This window comes from Artemia franciscana, chromosome 7 (genome assembly GCF_032884065.1).
Source record: "Artemia franciscana chromosome 7, ASM3288406v1, whole genome shotgun sequence".
Lineage (NCBI taxonomy): Eukaryota > Metazoa > Arthropoda > Branchiopoda > Anostraca > Artemiidae > Artemia > Artemia franciscana.
The window spans coordinates 7322085-7334166 of NC_088869.1; the positions used below are offsets into that span (position 1 = coordinate 7322085).

At 33.3% G+C, this 12082-nt stretch overlaps 1 protein-coding gene across 1 annotated transcript in view; it reads left to right on the top strand.

The window, feature by feature from the left end:
* Positions 1-12082, top strand: part of LOC136028678 (uncharacterized) — a gene marked incomplete at its 5' end in the record, with an annotated part of 73485 nt that overhangs the window by 44029 nt on the left and 17374 nt on the right. Inside the window, 3 exon segments of the mRNA XM_065706506.1 lie at positions 745-879; positions 5635-5721; positions 9494-9593. Coding sequence (XP_065562578.1) covers positions 745-879; positions 5635-5721; positions 9494-9593 — 322 coding nt within the window.

A 12082-nucleotide genomic window follows, 5' to 3' on the forward strand; every position in this document is an offset into this window, starting at 1 on the left:
AGAACTTTTAATTTCCGTTCCAATGAGCCGTTCCAAATCCGTTTTTTTATGTATTTATTGGTATCAAAATTTAGTTTTTTAGAGTTTCGGTTACTATTGAGCTGGGTCGCTCCTTACTTACAGTTTGTTACCACGAACTGTTTGATATAGAAATAAATATTCCTGGCAAAATTATACACATTATGAATGTGATATTTATTTTAGCTCGAGAATAAGGAAATACTTGTATCTGGCAGAAATATCTAAAGGTCGTGATAACCCCGTTCAGATCGTACAAATTGTTTTTATTTGCTCTATTTCGAGAATATAGAATATATAGAATATTTCGAGAATATAGAATATTTTATTATTATATTATATTTTATTTTATTATTATATTTTATTTATTATAATATATAATATTTTATTTAAACTATTTCGAGAAAATAAAATATTTCGAGAATTATCTGGCAAATACACATTTACAATGTGCATATCATGTATATTATTGGGTTTATACATTATGCATGGTATATATATTATAATGAGTACTAAATGCATATATGTGTGTAGAGCATCCGAACTATAGTAAATAAAATATTAATAATGTGCAAGATATGTATAATGTGAATAGGATAATGGTGACTTTGAATAAATAGAAAGGGGAGCAGTTTTAACAAGAGTTATTTACTAATACTCCTGTATGTCTTAATAGGGATAATCTTTTAGGTTTTATTTCATATTTACATCGTATTTATGTTCTAGACGGAAAATTGGAAGCAGAGAAAATGTTTTTGACACAACCCCATTCACCCCTGAAATGCGACATAATTTTCGATTTGGAACAAATGATCATACGCAAGGTTTATTCCAGTCACCGGCACTTTCCCTCGAACCAAGGTAAGGTTATTCTCATTGATTTTGATTTGATTACGAAAAGCAAAAAAATGTTGAGAATTTTCAAAAGTTTAAAGGCTCACTGAAGGTATTCCGGTGGAAATAGCTGGGATCAATTTTGGGACCAAATATTGTTTTTTGGAATTGTTTTATAACTCATAGTTGAAGGTTTTACTCAATAACTATTTGTAAATCTACCAGAACATTCAATTACGGGACACTAGCGGTTCGATAATGTATTCTATGTACTCTACGCTTTACCTAAACCGGGATTATCGGAATAGATTAAGTGGGAATATAGAACTAGGAACAAGTTCGTATTAATAACTCGGAACTTCTGATTCTTCTTCAGTTCATCTAATTCTGATTTTTGACTTAAATACTATGTGTGGTTTACGAACAATTGTTGCTTAAATTATACCTATTTTTCATGTTTTCTCCCTGGGGTGTTATGCTTATTTTATCTTCGGTGGTTTATAACATTTTGGTGAAAGGGGGAGGGTTGAATCCATCGCTAAAGAAAAGTAACACGCATATTTATAAGAATATTGACATAATAAAAAAGTTAGGAGATACGAAGGTGGGCAGCTGTGAAGTTCATCCTGGATGCGTATCTGATGAGGAAGATCCAACCAAGGAAATCACTTCTATGCAAACCTCATAAGGATTTACAAACCCCGTTTGTCGTATTGCAGAGTATATTTTTACAAAAATTTCTAGGTATTCGGTGGTTTGGAAATCCCTTCGTAGATTTTTTTTTCTTTTATTTGCGCGCTTAGGGTATTTTAAACGACGGTGAGAAATATAGCTAAGCACAGTTATACTAATTGCAAAGTTCAATGTTTGCTTATTACTTATTAATTTTTACCTATTTACTTATTTACAGTAATTAATTAGAATTTTCCTAATTTGCTGTTGCAGTTACGAATTGCTAACTACAATAATAGTTGCTAAATACTAATTACAATAAGTTCAATTACTACTTAGCTATACTAAAAAGTATAGCCAAGTACGAATAAGATCAAGTTTTGTGGAGAGAGAGGAGGAGTATTCAAAGTAAAGAGTATAGCTACGCACAATTTTTATTTATTACCTTTTTTTACGTATTTACATTTATTTTACTTATTTCTTTATATACTTATTTACAATTATTGATTACAATATTTGCTAATTTACCATTCCAATATACTAAGTATGAATTGTTAAGTAAAACAAGTATAATTACTAATTAGCTATACTTAGAAGCATGGCTAAGTACGATTAAGATCAATTCGTGGGACAAATATTAGACAATGTGGAGCATAGGTAATGACAATTCAGAAGCATGGACACAAGAAAGAAAGTCACGCCTATTACCTCCGACTTATTATACATTCATACCTAGAGCCTAAGTAAAGAGCGATTTTTATAGACCGGGGCACTTCTTTTCGAAGGGAGTTGTCGTAGAAACTTCGAAAAGGGTTCGTCTGATTTGAAATTGAAGGGGCTAATGGCCTTTTTAATAGTCGAAAGTGATTAGAGAGCAACCAAACTCCCTCCCACGCCCATCATTTCCCCAAACACATCCAATCAAAATTTTAAGATAGTCATTTTGTTCAGCATAATTAAAGGTCTGGAAATTATGTCTTTGAGGATGACAACCCCCTACAGCCCTCAGGACAAGGGTTGTGAGTTACGCCCTGTGGGCATGAAAGGTTTTCTATAGAAAAGGTGGTCGTATAAACTTCGGATGGGGATGATTGGATTGTCAATCAGAAGTTTCCATGCCCGTTTTAAGATTCAAGCTGATCGGCGTGCAAATACCCCCCCCCCCCCCAACACATTTTTTATTTTCCCTAAATTATCTTATAGACATTTTGAGATAGCTATTTGTTGTCACAGAAACTTAGAAAAAGGCTCATTCGATTGAAAATTGAAAGGGCTAGTCCCATTTTTAATAATCAGAAAAGATTGAAGGGCGACAAGCCTCCCCCCCCCTCCTAGCCCATCAATTCCCAGGACGCATTCAATAAAACTTTGAGATAGCCATTTTGTTCATTGTGTTTGAAAAGTTTGGGAATTATGTATTTAAGGATGATACCCCTCCCCCCACAGCCCTCAGCCAGTTGTAACTTAAGCCCCGAGGGCATCTTAAGGTTTTTATGGAAAGATGGCCGTATAAACTCTGGAGTGGGCTTATTAGACTGGAAATCAAATGTTCTAGTGTCTTTTTAAGAGTCAAAGTTATCGAGGGACAGTCACCCTTCCTCTCATCCCCACTAAGGCACCCACGTTGTATTTTCCCCAAATATATCCGATAGGAGTTTTGAGATAGTCATTTGTTCAAAAATAGTCCAAAGATCATATAACAAGGCCTTTGGGGTTGACAGAATCCTTCAGAGTCTGAGAGTAAGGGTTGTAAGTTCTGGTCCCGGACTATATAAGGTTCTTATGGAAGGAGTGGTCGTGTGAACTAGAGAAGATGTTCAGTTGATTGAAAATGTCTAGTTCTAGTTCTCTTTTAAGAGTCAAACATGATGGAGATTGACTAACCCCCCCCCCTTGACATTCTCTTTGCCCGAAACACATTGAATTGAAATTGTGCTCCTAAAAAAGGCTAGTTTGGAAACCCTTGAGCGAAGGAGGTCGTCGTTGTGTCTCCGTTTTTTAAAAATTGCAATAATGAACCCTCAGGCGGCAAGTATTTTCCCCAAGTGTCACTCACCATCCAGATTACGACAGCCTCGAGCTGTTTCTGAGCCTATCCCAGTTTTGTACCCCATTCGCTGCGTTATTTCCAGATATGAAAAAACCTTTGTCCCCTTCATCACAGAAAAAAACAAATAAAATAGCCAACTAGTTTCTCTTCTTTTTTTTTTTGTTTTTTTTTTTCATGTGAGTTGCTTTGGGTCGTTGTACTAATTTGCTTGCCCCTCCCCCCGCTGTTTTGGTTTAGTTTCCCTTTTAATTCATTGGTGTTTTTCGTGTGTTTTACGCTTCGTTCTTATTTTGTGAGTTTTTTTACTTTTTTTTTAGTGTCCCTTTTAATTTGTAGATATATATCTTTATTTCTTGTTCTTTTCTGTATTATTTGATTTTTTTGTCCCCTTCCCTTTTTTTCTGACTTGTATTTGTTCATGTTTAGTTTGACTGATTTTTTTCCGACTCATAATTTGATTATTCATTGTTAATAGTGTTTTTTGCTTTGTTTGCTTTGTTCGTCGACTCCGAAGTCCGAATTCGGCCCTCTGAGGGCTTGTGATAGTGATCTTTTAGAATTAAATATCTTATCTAACAGAATAAAAAGAAATGAATTTTCAAGCAGGTATAAAAATTCATAGTAGGAATTACCTTTTCAAGGTCAATGCAATAAGACATAGGGTGAACGTCAAGTAATAAAATGGTTAAAATGGTGAAAAAATTCTTTGTAAAGGAACTATGGTAGTTCTATACTATCGAAATCAAATCCTTTACTTCAAACTAAATATATATTGGTACTCTTTCTAATTAGTGTAGTATGGTGTTAATTGCTGGAAACTGTCTGGAAAAGAAGAAGACTGCAATGGTGAAATTCAGAATAAAGGCATTTCAGTACAAAGACCATAAAGTATATTGATCAGTTTTTTTTTCGTTTTTCTTCATTCTTTTCACTCTCCTCACTTTTTTTCCTTTGGCTTGCTATACGGGTTTGATTAAAACGTTTTTATTTTTATCCACAATATAAACATAAATAAAAATGACACTACTAATAAATTATTGCAACAAAAAAAGGTCCTAAGGACTTGTGTTGCAAATTTCTGTTATGATTTATATCTTACAAATAAATATCTAGACATCAAGATAATACTATTAATTATTTTAATACCATTAATAATACTATTAATTATCAACCCTATTGAAAGTAGTGACTGAAAAAGAGGAATTTACTATAAATGCCGTTGTTTCAATGTATCACTTGGTATATGATCATCAATACTTTAATTTTTAGTCGCTTTTTTGGCTTGTATAGTCTTAAACTTCTAAATGCTCTTTCCTTTTGCCCTAATAATTTTTTTTTGTTTGACTTAATTTGAATTTTTTTTCTTTCTTCATATGCAGAGTCAGTGAATCATGTAAAGTTACTTACAACTCGAGTTTTTTTAGCACGAAAAATTAACATAATAAAATCAACTTTGTAAAATTAATATAAGTAAAATTAGTAAAATAGTAAAATTAACATAGTAAATAGTAACAAAGTAAATAGTAACGAAGTATTAACATAGTAAAATTAAAAAGTAACATATTAAAATTAAAATTAACATAGTAAATGGAAGCCAGACCAAATGGATTAAGCAGCTTGCTTTGCTATGAGCGGGTATTAGATACTTTTATAACTTCAGCAACTACTGAAAATATCCCATTCAGCTTAGGTCATGAATATCCTGAAAAATATCGAGTTTGAACTATCTTTGGGTGTCAGAACTATGATAAAGATGTCCCATTGTAAAATTGTGAAAAAAAAAAACAAGTTAAGGTTGAAAAGAGAATAAAACAAAATAACGATTGGATAAAAGAATGTAGAAATAAGAAGCAGGGTATAAAAACTGAACTTGTTCCTCTTAGATACGGAAGCCCTGTTTTTCTTTTCTTTAGTTATTTTCCAAAACTGAGTTCTTATGAGAAATATTTGAATATTTCAAAACGATTACAATCTGACTTAGTATTTACTCCGTAATAGTCGAAGGTGCCGTTTTTTACATTAATTTCGGATTTTGTTTAAAATATATATTGTCATTTCAGTCCATCTGTGAAGCAAGCGTTGGGTTTCGCTGCAGGAGAATGCAAAAAATCAAAGAAGTTCTTCACTCCAAAAAGACTTGCATTGAGGTAAGACTCTTTATAAAATCGTATATTCCGATATGTAACGTAGTTTATAATTTTTATTTGTATTTTTTTTTATTTCAGCTCCTTAGCTTAACTTTCTTTATGAGCCTAATGTCTGGTATGGACTGCATGAATTACGTAGATAACTGAATTACGATGAATTACGTATTGTTCCTTCGAGAAGAAGTTTGCAAAATCACTAAGTGTTCCTGTTAGCCAGACCGCCCTTTGGACAAGGTCCCTGGAAATTATGACATTTCACAAATTCAATTTCGTGTAATTTTTATGATAATGATGAGTTTTTTATTGTCTTTAAGCCCCCCCCCCCCCGGTCAATTGCTGTGTACATATCTGGCCGTCTCATATTATAGGATGTACTGACCCTTAGTGTGTTGCAAGTAGGCTTGGCATATTTCAAAAAGAAGTGAGAGGAATTTTCTTCCTATCCGATGCTGTATTTACGAGTGGTGCCATCATAAATTCTGAGCCAGTAAAAAGCGGGCAAAACATGATTGATTCTTTTGTATGAAATTTTGATCCTATAAAAGAACGAAACGTTTCTGTATCTCAGCATTTTCACAAGTTAACTCTCTATTTCTCTCTGGCGCATACTTGATTGTAACTGTGACATGTGCGACATGTGCCCGAATATACTCATGTAAGAAACTCTTATGTAGATAGTTTCAAATGCGAAATAAATCCTCATATGAATTACTAAAAAATACAGAAAACAGCCTGTTAAAATTTCACGAGAAACATCATTAAAAGATTTCAATCAGTATTTGAGAAAATGACTGATGGGTTATTGCAGCAGAAGTAGTTTTGTTTTCAAATAAACGGAGAGGGAAATCAGAGGCTTTGAACTTGTCAATCAGAGCTGATCATTTGAGCTTGAAATCAGAGGCTTTGAGCAGTAGCCAATGACTGGAATGAACAAGACGCTTTGTATTTTTAGTACTTTCAAAAAAGCTATATATTCTAATTAAATGGCCTTTGTGATTCAGGGGTCATTCTTAACGAACTTGAACAAAATTCGAACTTTAGCGTAAAGAGCGAGGTATTGACGAGGGGGTGAACCCCATGTACGTAATAAATTCTGTTCGTTGTAAGTTTTAATGTTGCTCCTTACTTTCAGTTGAGAAAAACTTTTTTTTTTTTTTATTTAATAATCCTATAAAGCGGGATTGAACCACGCTTTTCGTACAGCTTACTGTTTGAAATACGGTCTGTCAGTCGAGTACTCAAAACAACCTGTAGACAATTTATCTGGAAAACATCAAACAAATCTTCCTCTGTTTTTCGGAGCGTCCATGCTTCAAAACCGTTTTTGATCACTGTTATCTCTATAGCTTCCAATATCCTAATCTTGATTCGTAGGCTTATCTTCCCATTTTTCCAAACTTTTTTAAACTGTGAAAAAACACCTTGGGTTTTGGGTAATCTACTTTTAACATCTTCACTACACCCTCCATCTTTCCTAATAATACTACCAAGGTAAATGAAGCTGTCCACCTGATCAGTCTTTTCGTTACCCAATCCCTTTCATCTTCAATTATTCCTAGCCTTAGCTAGTTAATCTTCTTAATATTAATTTTCTAACCTATTCTAGCACCCTGAAGTCGCAACACCTCTAAAAGCTCGTACATTTTGCCCATACCTTCATCTAGGATGCTTAAGTCATCAGCATAATCCAAATTCAGGAAAGTTTTACTTCCCCATTTGGTTCCATATTCTCTCGTTGCCTTTCCTATGTTCCTTAAGGCAAAGTCCATATAAATAGGGATAGAACACAACTCTGCTTAACTCCTGATTTAAAGCAAAACCGGCTATTAACCTCATTTCCTACCTTAAACCGCATATCATAAGATCCTCGCTAAAGCTCTTCTATAAGCTGAATCATACGCTTGCTCATAATCTATTAAACTGAGGACTAAAATCGTTTGATGAATCAGGCACCTCTCAATTATTGACCTCAATACAAAATAATACCACATGATACTAACTCACATACAGGGTATATAATATTAACTATGAAAAATCATAACAATTGCAAAAGAAAACAAAAACAAAAAGGCACATGATCAATATATTTTAAATGTTTTAAAGCTAAATGGATCATGGCTACAAAAAAGAAATGCTTCAAGCATTTCTGCTTGTTTATAGTTTAGTATCATTGAAAATATGTTATATGAAAATATGTTATATAAATATGTTAGAAAACTTGAAATCAAAACGCTTTGGCCCGAATCGCGCTTTTTCTGAAGAACTTTTTCTCAAAAATGCTCGAAAATTCTAGACATGTTTAACTCATTTTCGCCAAAAAATTTGGTCTTTATTCGGATATCGGATATAATCAGATGATATACAGAACAGTTTTGACAAAGAAGCACTTTTTAACACGAATTTGAGATCCGTACTTGAGAAAAGCAACGGTGTAAACTGATGATTATCAGTTTGGCAATTTTTTTTGTACACGTGACGGGCATCCGTCAGGATTGAAAAGAGCCATAGACCATATTTTTATATTTTACATTTCTTTACATTTCTCTTATTTTTATATGATCTATCGCTTAAACAGTTCTTGTACAAGCCCATTCTCCTCTCTGTTAAACATAAAGCATTTTCACTAATATTTCTAGCTTTGTTCCTAACTTTCTTCCCTAAGACGCCATCAGCAACTTCACAAATTATTTTCCTAAAATTACATCTTCCATCTTCCGCACTTTGAAATTTTATACTCTCCGTTTAGTATTCAACTGTTTATGAGAAGTCTCTCTCAAATTCTCATCCTGGAGTGTACCAACGTCATAACTTCCCGTAAGGTAGTTACCCTTCCGAAATTTTAGCTTTAAACTAACCCTAGAGCCTATTAGATACTGACATCTACTTTTAACGTCAATAACAGCAATCCTATTATTGAAGAAAATTAATTAACAAAAATAATTAATTTGATTTTTTTTTAACTAAAATTAGACTTAAAAATTCAAAAACTAAATTATACCGGTTAAAAAATTTTCATCGGTAAAATTTGGGTTTATAGATCTCTTCACAAAATTATTATGGAAACTGAACATGTTGCTATGTATTTTATATGTTCACTTAACCCACTGAAGAGCCCAAAACCCAGCTTAGTGAAAATAGTCCTAGATTGGTTCCTCAAGTGATTCGTACAACATACAAAAATGTTGACATCTTAACAACGTACGAACATATAATTACTGAAAAGCTCAGTGGTACTTATGTTAAATTTTTAAAATTAAATTCTAAATTATTCTTTTAACTATTTAAATTAAATTTAAAATCTGTATCATTTTTTATTCGTTTTAATTTGTTTTTAATTCGTGTTTAAATTCCAGAATTTAATTGTGGAATATTCTTTTAACTAATAAACTAAATTAATTAACTGAAAATAAATTAATTTTAAATTTCAGTTTTTTTATTTTAAAAATAAACATTAAATGCTAAAAATTAAAGCTAAACTTTACTGGTTAAATAAATTTTAACAGCTAAAATTTGTGCTTATAGATCTTTTTGTCATATTATTATGAGGACTTGAGATTATTATTATCTAATTTATATGTTCTACTAATTAAGCGAAGAACTGTGAAAATCTAGCTTAATCAATAGAATCATGACGAGTATGAGTTAGCATTAATTAGGATCTTGCTGAAAAATTACCAAAATCAGTTATATAAAGCTGGTTGCCTTCTTAAAGATTGACTTTTGGAGTTATGTTACTGTTGAAATAAATTTCTCTTTCATTTCTATAATTCAGGAATCAAAGCAAACGGATTGGGCCTCTTGCAGCAGCGGCCCCTATTAATAAAGCTAAAGAGATGAAAAGGCGTCTGAGTCTTGGGAAGAAGGATAAAACGGTATTTTTTTTTTTTTTCACTTTAAGCTTTGAACTAACCTGCTTTTATGTGCCACCAAAAAAAGCTGTCAGGATCTTTGCGCCTTTTTATTGGTAGTTGTACCCTTTTACGTATTTCCTCCATTTTATTTATAGTGAGATAAAAAAAAATACTTCTTAACTGAAAAACCCTAAACCTTAGTTCCTCCAGTGCCTCCAGAGACCCATAGGATGTCAGTGAGTAGCCTCCAATTTTTCTTCAAGTGGTCCGCTGGATAGATGTCTTCCCATTCCGGGAAGAGAACCGTCTGATGTGCTTTTCTATCACGTTCATAGGTCCAACGGAGGACCAGCCTACCCGGGATAGTTCTGAAACGGCATTCGTAAAATATTAAAGCAGCTGAATTTGGGTTTTACGTTATATATAAGCTGTTCAGAAGCCAAATTGATATGTTGTTTTTTCAGTTTACATTTATTCAAAATTTGTAGCCCAAATTGGAAAATTTATTTTGGCCATCTAGGGCCAACTAATTTTGTATTTGAAGCTAATTAATTTTTATGTAATGATTCTCAATAAAAAAAAATAGTCGCAAATAAAGCCCCTGTGCCTTTGGATTACCAGGTAATCGGTTTGGCATCTGGCTTACTAACATGGCTTAAAAAGAAGTCAAATTAAAAATCAAAATAAAAACGGCTGAACTTTTGCAAAGGACTTAGAAATAGTAAGAAAAGTAGATTTTTATTTAAAATTGCTGTTGAGGTCAAAATACGATACAACTTGTCTGATAGATTTTAGTTAAGATAGACTGTAAACCTTATAAACGGCGTCTACTGTAAAATGTACAAGTCATTATCTTAGTGTAGCCGTGTCGTTATTATGGCTTTTTTAGGCCAAGTGACTCGTCCTTTTTTATTTTTTTTGGAAGCTCCAGTTTTCTTTGGTGCCTTGTAAGGCTTAAAAGACGAATTAGCCCCATTTGAAGCGGCTTTTTTTCGGAAAATTTGATGAACAATGAATTTTTTTCCTTAGCCAAATTCGCCTGGAAAAGTCGTAATGACGGCACACCTTAACAGGGCATCGAGCGGAAAATCGTCTTTTCTATGCTAATCTATCTTATAACGTCATGAGAGAGAAATATTACGTCATGACCAACGGGACGCACATTCTTCTTCGGGGGTGACGTGGGGCCAAATCTAAACTTTTAATTATCAACTCCCCTACTATTTTAAGCGTTTGCAGTTTTTTTCTTTTTTTTTCTATAGCAACACTCTTATCAAAAGTTATAGACACGCCGAAGTATCTGATTTCACCACGATGGATTTTATAAGCCAAGAAGTGGATAAAGCAAGATAAATAAAAACACCTTCAGGGAAAAGCTTTTTAAGGCTGGAGATTTTTTCTAACTCTTTAATCTTAAGGGGGTGCATATCTCGCATCAGGTGGGTGACAGGGGCTAGGCGTGATATGAAATTTCAAATGGCATCTATAAATTATTACGTATTTGAAATTTACTATGAAAGAGGAGTAGATTTTGTCTGGACAACTTTTTCGGAAGCTGTCTGACTCTTCCCCTAAAGCTGAAATTTTTGGACCTTAAGTGTATTATTTTCAAAAAAAGCTTTGTCTTAAAACTACTTCAGACAAAACCTACTTCATATTGTTTACAAATACGTAAATATGTCGTTTAAGGAGATGTCATTAGAATATTCGAATATGCCCCCATACCCCCCTAGCAATGGAATATATGTCCCATAAATGTTGAAAATTAGAGAATGCTTTTGATCTCCTGAATGCTTTACTCGGATATTTTTAAAATTTTACTTAATATTATCCAGGTGTCCCTCCTTACACCCCGTCGTTTAATTATCGTTTCCTGTAAATTTTGGGTAGTTTTACACCCAGGCTTTGGGTAGTCCTCATTGCCTGTAAGATGTCAAAGAACTGTGTAAGTTTGTGTCAACAATTCAAAATTGTACCACCTGGCTTGTTTAATTTCGGTAAAAATTATTCGAACAATCGATGTAGTGTGTGTTGACTATACTTCACTCCATCATTCCATCACTGCTCATGTACTCCAATCGTTTCCCAATTGGCGATTTTTGTCAAAACACACCCTCTCCTCCCGTGTCGAAATATTATGATTTTAGGCTCTCATTAACTTTTTTAGATGAATTTGTCCTTTTTTCTTATTTTCCCCTCCTTTTTGACAGATCAAGCGACCCTCCCTTCTTGAAATATCAAGCGATCCTCCCTTCTTGAAATATCAGGTGACCCTCCCTTCTTGAAATATCAAGTGACCCTCTCTTCTTGAAATATCAAGCGAACCTCCCTTCACCCCAAAGAAAAAAGAAACTTTTCGTCTAGTGCCACTCCCTACCACCTTTTCAAATGGCATTGATTGCCTGGCTAATTACAATTACTGGTAGCTAATTCTAGTTACATTTAGAACCTTATTTTATATATTTAAGTGTTAAAACAACTGAAAATAAAACTTTTTAACCTTTAGCTAC